Below are 19,157 nucleotides of genomic sequence, written 5' to 3'. Positions count from 1 at the left end.
GACTTTCAGAAAGCTTTTGACAAGGTCCCACATAAGAGATTAGTGTGTAAAGTGAAGTGCATGGGAATGGGGATAGTGCATTGAGATGGATTGAAAACTGATTGGCAGACTGGAAACAAAGAGCAGGAATAAACGGGTCTTTTTCAAAGCGGCAGGCAGTGACTAGTGGGGTACCGAAGGGATGAGTGCTAGGACCCAGCTATTTACAATATAAATGATTTAGATGAGGGAACTAAATGTAATATCTACAAATTTACAGATGACACAAAGCTGGGTGGGAGGGTGAGCTGTGAGGAGGATGCAAAGATCCTTCAGTGTGATTTGGATAAGTTGAGTGAGTGGGCGGATTATATGGCGGATGAGTATAATGTGGATAAATGTGAGGTTATCCACTTTTATAGGAAAAACAGGAAGGCAAATTATTATTTGAATGGCTATAGATTGAAAAAGGGGAATGTGCAATGAGACCTGGGTTTCCTTGTACACCAGTCACTGAAAGTAAGCATGTAGGTGCAGCAGACGGTGAAGAAGGCAAATGGTATGTTGACCTTCATAACAAGGATTTGAGTAAAGGAGCAGGTGTGTCTTTCTGCAGTTATACAGGACTTTGTGACACCACACATAGAATATTGTGTGTACTTTGGCCTCCTTATGTGAGGAAGGATGTTCTTGGAGGGAGTTCAGGAAAGGTTTACCGGACTGATTCCTGGGAAGATGGGACTGAGGTATGAGGAGAGATTGAATCGGTTAGCATTATATTCGCTGGACTTCAGTAGAATGAGGGGGAATCTCATAGAAACCTATAAAATTCTAACAGGACTAGACAGGGTAAATGCAGAAAGATTATTCCTGATGGCAGGAGTGTCCACAACCATGGGTCACAGCAAAAGGAAACAGGGTAAAACATTCAGGACTGAGATGAGGAGAAAATTCCTCATCCAGAAAGTGGAACTGTACCACAGAAAACAGTTGAGGAAAAAACATTGTGGGCTCGATCTAACCAAAAAAAGAGAGTCTGTTCTGGGCAGGATTGGAGGTGTCATTCCCGGCACTTGGAGCGCACAGACCGGCCCCGCTATCTAACGGCACTCTGTTTTTCAGGCCTCAATGGGGAACGCCCGGCCAAGGCCACATTCAGCTGCATTTTCTGCACTGACTAGTTCCGACGAATGGAGCACCTCAGTGAAGGAAGAGATGGGCACCATTTTTAAATGGCACCCATATCTTTCAACTCCCCCCGATGCAACCCTCGGATGCACCCAACGGCCCACCTCACCTGTGGTGGTCCGTGAGCCCTCCCCGCACCCCACCTCACATGGGCAGGACACCCCCAGGCCTGATTCCCGGCATGGGCAAAATGTCAGCCGGAAACCTTGGCACTGCTAGGCTGGCACCTGGGTGGCACTTCCAGGGTACCAAGATGGCACTGCCAGGGTGCAAGGTTGGCAGTGCCAAGGTGCCTAGATGGCATCCGGGCCAGATACCAGCCACCCGGGTGCCTCTGATCGCCTAGGTGACCCCCCCCCCCCCCCCCCCCCAGTGCCGTCCTTCCTGGTTCTCATTTGCTGGGACCCGGCTGGGGTCTGCTCAATGAGGCCAGTAGGTCCCGGGAGCTGGTTCACTCTGGTGTCGACAAAGTTAAGTGAGACTTACTTAACTCTATAAGTCTGGGTTCCGCACATTGCGGGTGGGATCCAGAACGCAATGTCTCACTAGATCTCGTTAGATCTCGTGAGGCGTAACGACCGCCTGGAATCCCAGGAGCGGCTCGACCAGCCACGTCCCGTCCGTCCTGATTCCGTCAGGACGCAACAAGTAAATCACGCTCTGTATGTTTTCAAGAAGGAGTTTGATATAGTTCTTGGGTCTAAAGGGATCAAAAGATATGGGAGAAAAGCGGGAACAGGTTACTGAGTTGGAAGATCAACCATGATCATAATGAATGGCGGAGCAGGTTCAAAGGACCAAATGGGTCATTCTTACTCCTATATTTGTGTTTCTATGTTTAACCTGCAAACCGGAATAGTGTGTGTCCGTAGGCTACTTAACTGTGGAAAGACATCATAGCTGAACCCAATCCTACCTCATCCGAGGGTGAAATTCTATTCATAAAAATCAGAAAAACGCCTACTTTTCTCCATGATTAAATCACGTGCCATTGATGTTGTAGAAATACATGGATTTTAAATTAGACTTTTTTGCGTGTGCTTGTAAATTATGGCAAAAAATAGACATCAGCCTTTTTTTATTAAAAGAGAAACTCTTTACCCACTGGTGTTTACACAGATGCTCTTTCTGGCAGAGGTCACTGGATAGCAATCAGTAATGGGAACTCTGGTTCATTTTTCCTCTCTGGGCCTATTCTAGCATCCGTAGTCGTGGCCTAGATAAGATCCATCAGGGGTTGAGACAGGAACAAACGAACCTGGAACTTTCTGGTCTGGAGTAATGATATTTTCCGAGTATAAGTATTTATTTTATAAAATAAGATCCTGGTAGGCAATGTTAAATATCAGAATACAACAAAGTTAAAATCTGGATTCGTGGACAATAACTGAATATACGTTTTGAACCAAGTTAAACATCATATTTCTTTTTCTACAGCAGTGCCAGCACAATCCTGCAAAGAGTTAATATTCTTGCTTCCTCATTGCATACCTGCTTGCAGTATTTTGATCTTGAAACAGCTAATATCAGTTTAACAATAGGCTGGGATTGCGACAAAAGAGGGGAGACTGCCTGAATGACTGCTGTGAACTCTTCTGTTGGGTTTGTACCTGTTAAAAACAAATTTACATTCATATTGATGAACATGAATAACAATAATGGAAACAGTTAGCAGTAGGCTCATCAATTTAAAATAATTTGAACAGAACATGAAACTCTCAAAAGCTGTTTGCTGACTTTGCAACTAAGTAACACAAACTAATCATTTTACTTCAGGATTAACAAATGCAATTTCAAAATAATGTTGTGGATGCTTTTGTGGACTAAATGCACTTTTGGTTTGCTGTATGAACCACAAAAAGCAGAAAGTCACAGATACAATTCTGAATTAGTTCATTCTCACCTGCAGCAGTGTGGGACACCCATGTGTGCCTTGCTAGGGAGGTTAATGACAAGTAGTCAAATGCCCACCTCTAAACACTACCCAGCGAGTTCCCTTTAAAGTGGATACTGAATTAAGGCATGTCCAGGCTCAGCTGTGATGTGCCAGACAGTTAAATCACCTGCCAACATTCACTGTCTGTGCTCAAAATTAAAGAATAACCACTTGGGCAAGATATGGGGAGGGCTGCCTGTATTCATGGTATCGCACAACGGCTTGTATCGTCATTTTCACAAAAGGTGAGAAGGAAATTGAAAATAAAACATGCAGAAACCCTCCTGCGAACGATTCTATTAAAAATACTGATTCTTTATAAATAATCAAACAGATATATGGAGGAAGTACAAAAAATACATGTAAAAGATTCAAATAAAAAAGATAATTTCACGCTACAGTAGCCATTGCAGCTCTTACTTTGTATCTGGGTACTATTACTACTGGGGTTTTGCACTTGTACAAAAGCTGAATTTATACTGCCACTTTTCTAACCAACTAAGGTGATTTTGGTGCACATCAATATACAAGTGGGAGTATAGATGAGGCTGTTTAGCACAGGGCTGAATCGCTGGCTTTGAAAGCAGACCAAGGCAGGCCAGCAGCACGGTTCAATTCCCATAACAGCCTCCCCGAACAGGCGCCGGAATGTGGCGACTAGGGGTTTTTCACCGTAACTTCATTTGAAGCCTACTTGTGACAATAAGCGATTTTCATTTTTTTTTTCATAACCCAGGATACTGCCCAGCACACCAAAGTCCAGAGATGTTAGACCCCATTTTGCTGCGTTTTCTTTTACATTGGTTTGCGCTCCCAAGGATTGTCGCATGAACCAAGTTGCTCTTTCACAAGGGTGCATAGGAGTAATAAGGAGTGCTTGTAAACACTCAAGTTCAAAGCACAATCTGTTATTTTTGCGGTGAATTAGTTTCCTTGAGTGACTCTGGCATTGATTTAATTGGATGCCCCCATCTTATTCTTTAAGTTGGTTACGGCTGATAAACTAGACACTGGAAACAAAGGATGACGTTTTGTAATTAATTGACCTGTCCTTATCGAGCCAGCCCCTGTGGTGTAATAGATGTCTGTACATGTATTGTTTTATGTAATTGTCTGGCTTTTCTGATTCAGTTCTCAATGAGAAAACATGACATAAAACGTAAAACAAAAATATTTGTCAAGTATAACAAATGCTAAACACATGGTTATAACATTTAATAATTTCTAATTTCATATAGTTTTGAGTTTTCCATTGGTGGCTAATGTGTAAGAAAGGAAATAATAACTTAAAACTTTGTCTAAAACCTGAAAAAGAAAAGATGTGCAATTACATAAGTGCTGTTCATGATCACCAGACATCCCAAAGCACTTTACAGCCAATGAAGTACTTTTGAAGTGCCGTCACGGTGTAAAGTAGGAAACACCTGGAGTTGCTTTTCTCATTTAACATTTGCCAGGCTTTGTTAAGTGGTGTTTTATTGGTTCCTGCCCAACCACCATCCAAGGCTGTGATGGTATTTAAAAATTCATTTACGGCATGTGGGCGTCATTGTTTAGGCCAGCATTTATTGCCCATCGCTAGTTGCCCTTCAGTAGGTGGTGGTGAGTTGCCTTCTTGAACCGCTGGAGTCCGTGAGGTGTAGGTACACCCACTGTGCTTTTCGGGAGGTTCCAATATGTTGCCTCAGCGGCAGTGAAGGAATAGCGATATATTTCCAGTCAGGGTGGTGAGTGACTTGGAGGGGAGCCTTCAGGTGGTCGGGTTCCCAGGTATCTGTTGCTCTTGTCCTTTTGGTGGCAGTGGGTTTGGAATGTGCTGTTTAAGGAACATTGGTGAGTTTCTGAAGTGCATCTTATAGATGGTGCTCACAGCTGCCTGTTAGTCAGTGGTGGAGGTTTGAATGCTTGTGGAAGGGGGAGCAATCAAGTGGGCTGCTTTGTCCTGGATGGTGTTGAGCTTCTTGACTGTTGTTGGAGCTGCACTCATCCAGGCAAGTGGAGAGTATTCCATTACACTCCTGACTTGTGCCTTTTAGGTTGTGGACAGGCATTGGGAGGACAGGAGGTGAATTACTCACCGTAGAATTCCTAGCCTTTGATCTGCCTTGGTAACCACAGTATTGATATTGCTAGACGAATTCAGTTCTGGATCAATGGTAACCCCAGGATGTTGATTGTGGGGGATTCAGCGATGGTAATTCCATTGAATGTCAAGGGGCAGTGGTTAGTTCCTCACTTGTAGCAGATGATCACTGCCTGGCATTTGTGTGGCGCGAATGTAACTTGCCACTTGTCAACCCAAGTCTGGATATTGCCCAGGTCTTGCTGCATTTGGACATGGACAGCTTCATTCATTATCGGGCAGTGGTTAGTTCCTCACTCGTAGCAGATGATCATTGCCTGGCGCTTGTGTGGGCGCGAATGTAACTTGCCACTTGTCAACCCAAGCCTGGATATTTCCCAGGTCTTGCTGCACTTGGACATGGACAGCTTCATTATCTCAGGAGTGGCAAATCGTGTTGAACATTGTGCAGTCATCAGCAAACATCCCCACTTCTGACCTTATGATGGAAGAGAGGTTATTGATGAAGCAGCTGAAGGTGGTTGAGCCGAGGATACTACCCTGAGGAACTCCTGCAGTGATGTCCTGGAGCATCACAACCATTTTCCTTTGTGCCAAGTATGAATCCAACCAGTGAAGAGATTTCCCCCTGATTCCCATTGACTCCGGTTTAGCTAGGACTCCTTGATGCCATATTCGGTCAAATGCTGCCTTGATGTCAAGGGCAGTCACTCTCACCTCACCTCTGGCATTCAGCTCTTTTGACCATGTTTGAACCAAGGCTGTAATGAGGTCAGGAGCTGAGTGATCCTGACGGAATCCAAACTGAGCATCCATGAGCAGGTTATTGCTGAGTAAATGCCGCTGGTAGCACTGCTAATGACTCCTTCCATCACTTTGCTGTAGACTGACAGGGCGGGAATTGGCTGAGCTTGATTTGTCCTGTTTCTTGCGTACAGGACATTGCCAGGTAAATGCTAGTGCTGTAGCTGTATTGGAATAGCTTGGCTAGGGGTGGGGCAAGTTCTGGAGCACAAGTTTGCTGGGATATTGTGAGGGCCCATTGTCTTTGCAGTACCCTGTACCTTTAGCCGTTTCTTGATATCACTTGGAGTGAATCGTATTGGCTGAACACTGACATCAGTGATGCTGCTGCTCTCTGGAGGAGACCGAGATGGATCACCACTTGGCACTTCATAGAATCCTAGAATCCCTACAGTGCAGAAGGAGGCCATTTGGCCCATTGAGTTTGTACCGGCCCTTGGAAAGAGCACCCTACTTAAGCCCATGCCTTTGCCCTATCTCCATAACCCAGTAACCCCACGCAACCTTTCGGGCACTAAGGGGTAATTCAGCATGGCCAATCCACCGAATGTGCACATCTTTGGACTGCGGGAGGAAACCGGAGCACCCAGAGGACACCCACGCAGACATGGGGAGAAAGTGCAGACCCCACACAGTTACCCGAGGCCTGAATTGAACCCGGTTCCCTGGAGCTCTGGGGCTTATGATCTAGCTGAATATTGTTGCAAAATCCTCAGCCTTGTTCTTTGCATAGATGTGCTGGGCACCTCCATCATTGAGGATTGGGATATTTGTGGAGCCTTCTCCTCCAGTCAGTTATTTAATTGTCCACCACCATTCACGGCTGAATGTGGCAGGACTGCAGAGCTTAGATTTGATGTGTTTGTTGTGGAATCACTTAGCTCTGTCTATTACTTACTGCTTATGCTGTTTGGCACACAAGTAGTCATGTGTAGTAACTTCACCAGGTTGACACCTCATTTTTCAGTATACCTGGTGTTGCTCCTGATATGCTCTCCTGCAGTCTTCATTAAACAGGGTTCGTCCCCTGGCTTTGTGGTAATGGTAGACTGGGAGTTATGCGGGGCCATGAGATTGCAGATTGTGGTTGAATACAATTCTGCTGCTGCTGATGGCCCACACACAGCACATCATAGATACCCAGTTTTGCGTTGCTAGATCTGTTCAAAGTCTATCACATTTAGCATAGTGGTAGTGCCACACAACACGATGGAATACATCCTCATTGTGAAGATGGGACTTTTTCTCCACAAAGATTGTGTGGTGGTCACTTCTACCGAGCCGATACTTTCATGGACAGATGCATCTACAGCAGGCAGATTGGTGAGGACGAGGTCAAGTATATTTTTCCCTCTTGTTGGTTTCCTCACCACCTGCTGCAGACCCAGTCAACCAGTTATGTCCTTAAGAGCCAGGACAGCTAGGTCTGTGGTGGTACTACTGAGCCACTCTTGGTAATAGACATTGAAGTCCCCCAACATTCTGTGCCCTTGCCGCCCTCAGTGCTTCCTCAAAGTGGTGTTCAACTTGGAGGAGTGCTGATTCATCAGCTGATAGTGGCTGGTATGTGGTAATTAGCAGGAGGTGTCTTTGCTCAGGTTTGACCTGGAGCCATGAGACTTTATGGGGTCCAGAGTCGATGTTGAGGATTCCCAGGGCAACTCCTTCCTGACTGTATACCACTGTGCCACCACTTCTGCTGGGTCTGTCCTGCCGGTGAGACAGGGCATACCCAGGAATGGTGATGGTGCTGACTGGGACATTATCTATAAGGTATGATTTTGTGAGTATGACTATGTCAAGCTGTTGCTTGGCTTGTCTGTGAGACAGCTCTCCCAACTTTGGACAAGCTCCCAGAAGTTAGTAAGGAGGGGTTTGCACGGTCGACAGGGCTGGATTTGCCGTTGTCATTTCCGGGTGGTCCGTCTGGTTTCATTCCTTTTTTGTGTTTTTGTAGCGGTTGAATACAACTGAGTGACTTGCTAGGCCATTTCAGAACGTATTCAACAGACAACCACATTGCTGTGGGTCTGGCGTCACATGTAGGCCAGACCAGATGGCAGATTTCCTTCCCTAAAAGACATTAGTGAACGAGATGGGTTTTTACGACAATCGACAATGGTTTCATGGTCATCATTAGACTTTCAAACCCGGGTCCCCAGATCATTATCCTGGGTCTCTGGATTACTAGTCCAGTGACAATACCACTATGCCACCGCTTCGTTCTTGGCTGATGGCTAGGTTGCAGGATTTCAGGTCAGGTGAGAGTGGCGTGTACCAAAGATCAACCAGGAGAGGTATTGGCGTGAGATGCTTCCATGTTAATGAAGCTCTCCCACACAGAGCCCAGAAACATCAATGTTTGGAATATATATATTGATCTGGGCTAAACATGATCCAGAGATGAACAGAGAGTGTGCTGGCTCGTTGTGATCCCCAACCCACAATTCATGTTTAGACTCATCTGGCCAATTTTTATCTCATGACTGGCTTATTCTGCCAAGGGCTCAGGTTCTCTTCTGTGTTCCTTATGATTTTCTGCTTGGTGGTTATTTTAAATGTGAAGCAATCATGCAGCATGTTTTTTAAAAATCTAATCTGCTGTTGTGATTGCACTGCATCTGTTTTCTTTCTAATTGTGCTGATGTATATTCATTGGAGGAACTCCAAACAGACTGATAGCATCAAATGCAGAGCAACATAATCTTCAAAATATTACAGAAAACACATCATTGAAATTGGAAATGTCAGATGCTGTTCTTTTTTAAACAAGTGGGCAGATTAAATTTACATGTCCCAATATTAACCTACATAAAACCTGTGAGTGATCTCGGTCTCAAACACACAATGGATGCTCCGACAAATAAACTCCTAACAGATTAACGGAACATTATTCTTCCTTCAGAAACATGGCTGTGCGCTGAAGGCAATTTTAGCTGCACTACATCAATTGGCAGTAAATGACTCAGAGATTTAGGATTACAATTTGACCCTATACTTGAGGATCAAAATTAGATTTTAAAACAGTAGATATTTTAAAATGCAATCAATGTATTCCACCCTTTCAATCACAGAGGCACCAGATTAGGTAGAAGAATAAAGAGATAAAATTAACAACATGTATATCAGTGATTTTCCGAGTCCTTGCCTGTCTTTGAGGTGCCTTGCATGGTTTGAGAATGCATCACAGGATCACTAGCCATGTTTTGCTGATACATGTTTGTGCCATGTGAGGCATTTTACTGAGGGTGAGGATTTGAAAAATCTATTTTGTGAATTTAAATCGCAGTTATAATAGATCACTTGGCTCATCAACAGCATTCCATCCAGAATCAATGTAAGAACTATTCTCTCATTGACCAGCCCATACCCACCCCAAGCACTCCCTTACCATGACCTCCTGTTATAATCAACATTAATTCCATTCCCTGACTTGCCCACCAGCAAAAAAAAACCTACTCATTAATACCCTCAATTCCCCTTCCCAACATATATTGATCATGTTGCTTTTTAAAATGTTAGAATTAGAACTAGGCTTTTCAGGTCATCATTTAGAAGGGCATGGATTAATCAAAGATAATCAGCATGGATTTCTTAAAGGAAGGTTATGACTGACTAACTTTATTGAATTTTTAAGGCAGTAACAAGGAGAATTGATGAGGGCAGTTCATTTCATTGAATCATAGAATTTACAGTACAGGAGGTCATTCGACCATCGAGTCGACACTGGACCCTGAAAGACCTATCTAAGCCCACACCTCCACCATAACCCACAACCCAGCAACCCCACTTAACTCTTAAATGCTATGGGGCAATTTAGCGTGGCCAATCCACCTAACCCGCACATCTTTGGACTTGTGGGAGGAAACTGGAGCACCTGGAGGAAACCCATGCAGACGCAGGGAGAACGTGCAGACTACATACAGACAGTGACCCAAGCTGGGAATCGAACCAGGGCGCCTGGTGCTGGCAACAGTGCTAACCACTGTTCTACTGTGCCCCCCCCACTGATTTGGTGTAGTCTACTTGGATTTTAGCAGGCTTTTGACAAGGCCCACATGGCAGATTAGTCAGAAAAATACTGCCCCATGGAATCCGAGGGAAAGCGGACCCAAAATTGGTTCTAAGACAGAAAATAATTCTTCCGTGGGATGTGGGCATTAAGGGCCAGGCCAGTATTTATTGCCCATCCCCAATTGCCCTTGACTGGAGTAACTGGCTAGGCCATTTTAGAGGACTGTTATGAATCAAACACATTGCTGTGGATCTGGAATCACATGTAAACCAGACTGGATAAGGATGTCAGATTCCTTGCCGAAAGGACATTAGTGAACCAGATGGGCTTTTACAACAATCAACAATATTTTCATAGTTATCATTATTAGCTTTCAATTCCAGATTGTATTAATTGAATTTAAATTCCACTCAGCTGCTGTGGTACTCCTCAGAGTATTAGCTTGGGCCTCTGGATTATTAGGAATAAACAGGGTGCCCCTGTTCAGCTGGGGTGATTCACTCAAGATCCATTGTCCTCCGGGACACTCTTGTCTGACCAGCCATTAGACCATTACGGAGTCTGAAGGATGGCCTCTTATGTCCTTAAATTAGATGTTAGTTGCATATTCATAGCATGGCCCTGTTCTTTTGTGTAAATGGGGGTGGACAATCAAAAGTCCAGATAGCGATTCAAGTCTGGACAGAACAATCTTTGAGGAGCTGGGCAGAGCTCAGAGAGATAATAGAATCATGTTTGAACAGGTGGAAGCGCAAGGATTTGGAGAACAATCGGGAGAGGCCATGCAAAGACTGACACAGTTCGGATAGTCTGAAGGAGCTGCACAAACAGCAGGAAAATGTTCTGTTATGCAAGTACCATTTTTGCTTGTCTGCCTAAGAGGAGCCGAGAACTGTATGTTCAGTTTACATGCTGTTTAATGGGAAATCATGTGTTAGGGTTAAGAGATGCATGAAAGCTTTCTTGTTCGGTTTGAAGTTTAAAAGTTTAAATACTGTTTTTCTATTGTTATATTAAATTTTTGTGTGTAAAAATAATCAAGCCCTATTTCTCATGCAATCATTCCTGGAGTGAATCAGTCTTTCTGCAGTTGGTTGCGGTTCTGGTCCAGTATCTTAGCCACTGTTGGAACCTGAACTGGCGTCCAGAACAATTGTTATTCTCAAAGATTTTAGGAGTGCTGAGAGGGACACTCCACCTTGATACATTCTCTCTCTCCCATACCTGTATTGGGAAGCTGCGGCCTTCCTTTCACCCTCCAATGTGGGGAGCCCGCCCATCATCTTTAATTGAGTGGTAAGTGCACCCTCTCAAATTTAACGGCTAATTCAACAAAAATTATTTTGAGCATGCTAAGCCTGTACTGTGCGTATTTGGGACCCAGAAATTATCCCAAAATCAGTGTCCCAACCCTGAAACAAAAATCCAGTCCATCATGTCTTACTTCATCTCTTTACTAGAAAAATAAGTTAAGTTGTTTAAGCCTTGTTATCCAAGGTTTGAAGTCATCCAGGTCACTCATTTCTCCTTGCTTCTAATACATTGTTTGGGCACTAAAACTGCAAACCATACTCCAGGCTCTGGTGGTCAGTTGCCCACCAGTCAACATTTTCCCCAGTGAGTTGAATCAGTGCTCGAGACTATCATGTATTATCAAGATTTGACACCTATCATGCAAAATGATGAATCATGTTTTGAGCTTTTATTGTTGTTTTCATTGGTCTCTGGCATCCTTGTACTTACATTTACATAATTGCATAATTAGTCATGATTTTCCAGTTTGGTACAAAACCAGTATTAAATTAGCGAGACTGCCTTTGTGTTTTTGGATTTGTGTCTATTGCTGACGTTTGGTACGTTTTCTGATATCAGTCACATTTTGAATAATTTTTGGAGCCTCACGTTAAGAACGTAAGAACTAGGAGCAGGATAAGGCAATTCAGCCCCTTGAACCTGCTCTGCCATTCAGTATGATCATGGCTGATCTCATCTCTACCTCAATTCCAATTTCTTGCCCTTTCTTCACAACCCTTTAACCCATTTCTAATTAAAAATCTGTCCATCTCCTCCTTAAAGTTACTCAATGCCCCGACATCTACCGCACTTTGGGGTAGTGAATTCCACAGATTTACAATCATTTGAGAGAAGTAATTTCCCTTCATCTCTGCTTTAAATCTGCTACCCCTTTACCTAAAATGATGACCTCTTGTTCTAGATTGCCCCACAAGAGGAAACATCTACTCTACATCTACTTTTGTCACTATCTTTTATCATCTTATATACCTCAATTAGATCTCCTCCCATTCTTCTAAATTCTGGAGGATATAGGTTTAAACTGTTCAATTTCTCTTCAGAAGACAAGCTGCACATCTCTGGAATCCATCTCGTGAATCTCCTCTGAACTGACTCCAATGCAACTATATCTCTCCTCATGTAAGGGACCAAAATTGTACACAGTACTTCAGGTGTGGTCTCACCAATGCCTAACCCTAACACTTCCCTATTTTTATACTCGATTCCTTTAGCTATAAAGGACAAAATTTAATTTGCCTTCCTTATTACCTGCTGTACCTCCATACTAGTTTTCTGCGATTCATGCAAGAGGACACCTAGGAGCCTCTGCACTAAAGCAATCTGAAGTTTCTCTCCATTTAGATAATAAGTTGGCTTTGTATTTTTTCAACCAAAACGGATAACCTCACACTTATCAACATTACACTCCAGCTGCCAGATTTTGGCCCACTCATCTGACCTATCCATATCCATTTGTAAATTTCTTATTTTCTCACTGCAACTTACTATCCCGCTATTTTGTCATCTGCAAGTTTAGCTGTAGAACCTTCTATCTCTGTATCCAAGCTATTAATATAGACTGTAAGAAGTTGGGGGCCAAGGACAGAAACCTGTGGCACCCCACTATTATATCTTGCTGACAAGAAAAAGGCCAATTTATCCCAACTCTCTGACTTCTGTTGATTGGCCAGTCTTCTATCCAAGCCAATAAGTTACCCCTAACCCCATGTGATCTTACCTTGTGTATTAACGTTTTGTGAGGCACCTTATTAAATGCCTTCCGGAAGTCCAGATATACTACATCTACAGGATCCCCATTATCCACTTTGCTTGTTAGATCTTCAAAGAACTCTAGCAAATTACTCAAACACGTTTTACAGTTCATAAAACATGCTGACTTTGATGGCTTGCACTGTGACTTTTGAAATGTCTTGTTATTACTACCTTAATAATGACAGACGTCTATATTCGGGGTTGCAGAAGAGCCGGGAGTGCAGGAGGCGAGAGAGGCTGATGTTTTGGCCTTTGCGTCCCTAGTAGCCCGGCGAAGGATATTGCTTATGTGGAAGGAAGCTAAGCCCCCGGGCATGGAGGCCTGGATAAACGACATGGCAGGGTTTATAAAATTGGAGCGGATAAAGTACGCACTAAGAGGTTCGGCTCAAGGGTTCACCAGGCGGTGGCAACCGTTCCTTGACTATCTCGTAGAACGATAAGGGAAATGGGGAAGGTAGCAGCAGCAACCCGGGGGGGGGGGGGGGGAGGGGGGGGGCTGAGGGGGGGGGAGGGGCTGAGGGGGGGGGGGAGAGGGGAGGGGGGGAGAGGGGAGGGGAGAGGGGAGGGGGGGGGAGAGGGGAGGGGAGGGGGGGGAGAGGGGAGGGAGGGGAGAGGAGGGGGGAGAGGGGGGAGAGGGGGGAGGGGAGGGCCCACGCGGGCCCTCAGGGGTTTCCTATAGTTGTTTGTATATTAGCTATTTATACTGGCGTGTGGGACTTCATTGTTTTGGAGAGTTATTATTTTGTTGTTGGCAGTTGCCGTTTAGTTAATATATTATTTATTTGTTAAAAAAACGGTCATTATTATTTATATTGTTTTAAAGTTGTAAAAAGGGGAAAATCCTGTACTGTTCTTGTTTGACCGAAAAAATTTGAATAAAATATATTTTAAAAAGAACAAAATAATGACAGACGTCAAACGAACTGTTCTTTTGTTTCCTATTTTCTGTCTCCCTCCCTTTTTGAATTACATTAGCATTTTTCCAATCCATTGTAACCTTCTTGCAGCTAGGGAATGTTGGAATATTATAACCAATGGATCCACTGCCACTTCCTTTAAGATCCTTGGATGGAGGCCATCAGGCCCTAGGGACTTGCTTACCTTCAACCCCGATACTTTTTCCCTATTGATGATGATTGTTCTAAGTTCCTCCCATTCTTTTACCTCAGTATTTCCTATCACTATTAGGATGGTACTCGTGTCCTCCACCATGAAAACTAAGGCAAAATATATATTTAGTATCTCTGCCATTTCTGTGTTCCCCACTATTAATTCCCCGGTCCCATACTCCAAGGGACCAACATTCGTTTTAGACATTCTCTCCACTTTTATATATTTACATAAGCTTTTGCTATTCTATTTTATATTTTGTGTTAGTTTTCTTTCATAAATTTCTTTTGCTCATTTTTATAAAATTTTTAGTAACTCATTGTTGATTTTCAAAGGTTTCCCAATCTTCCACCCTACCATTGGCCTTGGCAATATGGTATGTCTTAGTTTTTGTCTTTATGTTGGGTGCAATTCAGTGGTCATGTCGCGCCTGCTTTCAGTCGGGATGAGGCCGTTGAATCTTGGAAGAGATCTCTCGCGAGATTGGCAATGCTTACGATTTGGACCTCGCCCTTACTGGGCATGACCATGGTGTCCAGGTTGACAATGCCAGGGATTGGGCAGGGTGGGGCTTTACCAGGTAAAGAGGGTGAGAGGGGTTGTGGGGGGGAGGCGTTCCAGGGGGCCTCTCCAAGGTTGGGGAGAAGGGGGGGGTTGAAAAAGGGGAGTGAGGACCTGAATGGGTGTGCGGGGAAAGATTGGGGCTGCCTTCCAAAATGGCACCCCCGATCTGCAAAAATGGTATGTCAGTGTCTTTACAGTAACTAAATGTGTTTCCACTTCAGCACCCAGGACTTGACTTTATTTTTGGGAGACCAATTTCCTCTAAATTGTATCAAAATCTTGTGAAATTTTCATTATTTTTTCTTCATGCAAAGCTATAGTGCTGTAAATGTAATTCTAAATAGATCATAAAATAAGGCATAATGAAGATAAAGAGGAAGAACAGCCTGCACAGGTGAAAGGACACATTATGTGCATATAAGAAATTTGAACAAATCATTTAAGAAAGGAGATCGGGGGCAGCACGGTGGCGCAGTGGGTTAGCCCTGTTGCCTCAGGGCGCCGAGGTCCCAGGTTCGATCTCGGCTCTGGGACACTGTCCGTGTGGAGTTTGCACATTCTCCCCGTGTCTGCGTGGGTTTCACAACCCAAAGATGTGCACGGTAGGTGGATCAGCCATGCTAAATTGCCCCTTCATTGGAAAAATTTAATTGGGTACTCTAAAAAAAAAATTTTTTTAAAGAAAGGAGATCAGAGTGGTTGACAGACGTGTAAAAGTGCAGAGCAGTGAATGCTATGCAATAGGAAAAATTATTTCAATAACAAATTGGCAAGGGAGTGCTCAGAGAACAGGTGAAAATCAGAAAAGATAGAAATTGACTTAAAACTCAGGATGATTACAACATAATAATTATTCTGAATGACTTCACATATTCTGAACTGAGGCACAATCAACATACCCTCTCTGAACAGATAACCCAAATAAAATCAATGACAGATAAACGAGCTAGAGCGTAGAACTGGGCTTAAAATAAATTAGATCCCAGGGAAAGTGTATGTATCCCAGTTTTCTGAAAAAGATTAGGAGGGAGATTTGCAAAATTGTTGGCTCTGATTATTGTCATAATATGCACCCATGCACATAATGAGATACAGATAGGCAGTGACAGACACCCAGTACAGCCAATCAACTCACAGGACAGAACACAACCAATCACCAGGCAGAACACTAGAAGGTGGTCTCCCACTATAAAACACACGAGGCATCAACACTCTGCCTCTTTCCACTGGTGACAACTGGAGTGATAGTCAGGGTGTATATATCAGTTAGCACCTTCTACACGTGGCTCAGAGCTAGTCTGGTCTAGTTAGTTATAGTAAGCACACTTAGATTAGTAGAGTGTCAAACACACAGCGAACTGTGTGCACTGCTTAACAAGTTCAATAAAGCGTATTGAACCAACACCAAAGTTTGGAGTCTACTTTCAAGTACAACTGCATCCAGTTGCAGTCCGTGTTATCCCTGGGTGATTAACATTACATGGTACCAGTAGTCTACTATCTCTAAGTGGTTCACCTCGAGTGATTCTGTGTTGACCAGCAAGTGCCTTCCAGCGGCATGGAGAAGATCCAGCACTATATCGTCCAGCAACGCCTTCAGGGTAAGGATGAACCGTTCCAATCCTTTCTAACTCATCTCCGTATATTAGCACAGTGCTGCAATTATGGTGCAACCGATGATTCCATGATCAGGGATCAGATCGTGTTTGGGATGCACTCCGATTCCTTGCGGGAGCAACTCCTCAAAATTAAGCACATGACCCAGTCACAATCAAGACGTGTATAGTGCATGAGCGTGCGAGAAATCAGTACTCCCGTTTCAAATCGGCAGAATACGAAGAACCTGCCTCCCACGAGGCAGAGTGTGTACAGGCCATCGCCTGGATGCAGCGCCTCAGTATCGGTGAAAGCGGCCATTTCGCATGCTTTTCCTGGGGCCCCATGCATGCGCAACATGAGCGGGAGAACAAAGCGGCCTAAATCCAAACTGCGCAGGTGCGAACGTCGGCTGACCGCACTGCGCATTTGCGACAATGCACGGAGCCTAACGACGTCAACGTCATGACATGCCCGAACTGCGGCACCGCCCACTTAAAGCGGCAATGTCCTGCAAAAGGCAGACGATGTTTAAATTGCGGGAAGCCTGGACATTATGCAGCCTTGTGCAGGTCTGCACCACCAGTCAAGGGCCAGCGATCCCAATTCCAACGCAAACGCGTTCGATGTGTACAGTAGGTTTACTGAATTCTTATCCTGGTAGCACTACGGATCCAGAGGACGACTGCCTGGAGTCCCCCTATCGTATGGGCATCATCACTACATGTGAGTATGCCTTTTCAAATTCAGCAAGACGCCTATCTATCCTCAATGTGGATTCCGTGGATGAATGGCGTGCTGTCATACAAGTTAATCAATGCAGAATCCAGTTCAAGCTGGACACTGGTGCTTCTGCCAATCTCATCTCTCAAGCTGATTTTGACCACATTAAAAAGCAACCCAAAATTCTTCCGCCAGCCTGCCAGCTCCTCGATTATAATGGCAATTCCATAACTGCACTAGGATCTTGTCATCTATTTGTCTCCAACAAGACCATCAATGTCACACTGCGATTCAAAATCGTCAAGCCTGATAAGGCATCCCTGCTCGGTGCCCATGCATGCAAGCGACTCAACCTCGTACAGCGGGTCCATGCCATGTCTTCTTCCAATGTGGATCTTCAGGCTGACATTGATGACATCCTTGCTCAATATCCGGATGTGTTTGATGGAATGGGCACTCTGCCATACTGCTACAAGATCCTACACAGGCCTGGTGCCACGCCTGTAATCCATGCACCACGCCGGGTGCCGGCTCCTCTGAAGGAACGTTTAAAGGCACAGCTACAGGAGCTCCAAGACCAGGGCATTATCTCCAAAGTGATGGAACCAACTGACTGGGTCAGCTCAATGGTCTGTGTGAATCATAGAATTTACAGTGCCGAAGGAGGCCGTTCGGCCCATCGAGTCTGCACCGGCTCTTGGAAAGAGCACCCCACCCAAGGTCCACACCTCCACCCTATCCCCATAACCCAGTAACCCCACCCAACACTATGGGCAATTTTGGACACTATGGGCAATTTATCATGGCCAATCCACCTAACCCGCACATCTTTGGACGGTGGGAGGAAACCGGAGCACCCGGAGGAAACCCACGCACACACGGGGAGGATGTGCAGACTCCGCACAGACAGTGACCCAAGCCGGAATCGAACCTGGGACCCTGGAGCTGTGAAGTATTTGTGCTATCCACAATGCTACCGTGCTGCCCCTTCTTCTGTGAAGAAGCCCTCAGGAGAGTTGCGGATATGCATAGATCCCAAAGATCTTAACCAGAACATAATGCGGGAACACTACCCGATCCCGAAGTGGGAGGAACTGACCAGTGAGATGGCACATGTCAAATTCTTCACGAAGCTAGATGCATCGCGTGGTTTCTGGCAGATACAACTGGACGAATCCGGCAGGAAGCTCTGCACGTTCAACACACCATTTGGTAGGTACTGTTATAACCGTATGCCGTTCGGCATTGTCTCAGCCTCTGAAATCTTCCACAGGATCATCGAGCAGATGATGGAGGGCATTGAGGGTGTGTGTGTCTACGTAGATGATGTAATCATATGATCCACAACCCCCGAGGAACACATATCTCGTCTCAAACAAGTCTTTCGACGTGTCCATGCAAACGGCCTCAAGCTGAACAAGGCCAAGTGCTCCTTTGGCATGTCAACCATCAAGTTCTTGAGCAACCAGATATCCCAGCAGGGTGTGTGACCAGATTCGGACAAGGTCAAGGCCATTAACGCCATGAAGACCCCGGAAGACAAGAAGGCGGTACTACGGTTCCTCGGAATGGTGAACGTCTTGGGAAAATTAATTCCCAACTTGGCCTCACACACCACAGCTCTCAGGCATCTGGTGAAGAAGTCCACTGCATTCCAGTGGCTACCCACACATCAAGCAGAGTGGCTAGAGCTCAAAGCAAAGCTCACCACTGCTCCGGTATTAGTGTTTTTTGACCCGAATAGGGAACCAAAAATCTCCACGGACGCAAGCCAGGACGGCATTGGTGCGGTGCTCCTCCAGAGGGATGACTCCACGTCCTGGGCTCCAGTTGCTTATGCGTCAAGGCCATGACTCCTACTGAACAGAGGTATGCCCAAATAGAAAAAGAGTGCCTGGCCCTCCTAACCGGCATCGTAAAGCTCCATGACTACGTCTACGGTCTGCCTACATTCACAGTGGAGACTGACCACAGACCCTTGGTCCATATCATTCATAAGGACAGGCTTCAGCGCATTCTCCTTCGACTCCGAAGGTACGATTTTGAGTTAGTATACACACCAGGCAAGGAGCTGATAATTGCGGATGCCC

At 44.9% G+C, this 19,157-nt stretch overlaps 1 protein-coding gene across 1 annotated transcript in view; it reads right to left on the bottom strand.

Annotated features, from left to right (window-relative positions):
- LOC140410640 (exostosin-1-like) overlaps positions 1-19,157 on the bottom strand; it is a 968,627-nt gene that overhangs the window by 156,727 nt on the left and 792,743 nt on the right. The window contains exon 7 of the mRNA XM_072499003.1: positions 2,659-2,777. Within this exon, the coding sequence (XP_072355104.1) occupies positions 2,659-2,777 (119 nt within the window). The remainder of the gene's footprint in view (positions 1-2,658; positions 2,778-19,157) is intronic.

The sequence above is a fragment of the Scyliorhinus torazame genome, chromosome 4, assembly GCF_047496885.1.
Source record: "Scyliorhinus torazame isolate Kashiwa2021f chromosome 4, sScyTor2.1, whole genome shotgun sequence".
Lineage (NCBI taxonomy): Eukaryota > Metazoa > Chordata > Chondrichthyes > Carcharhiniformes > Scyliorhinidae > Scyliorhinus > Scyliorhinus torazame.
The sequence above is the reverse complement of the archived record's forward strand: the minus strand, read 5'-3'. Positions and strand labels throughout refer to the sequence as shown.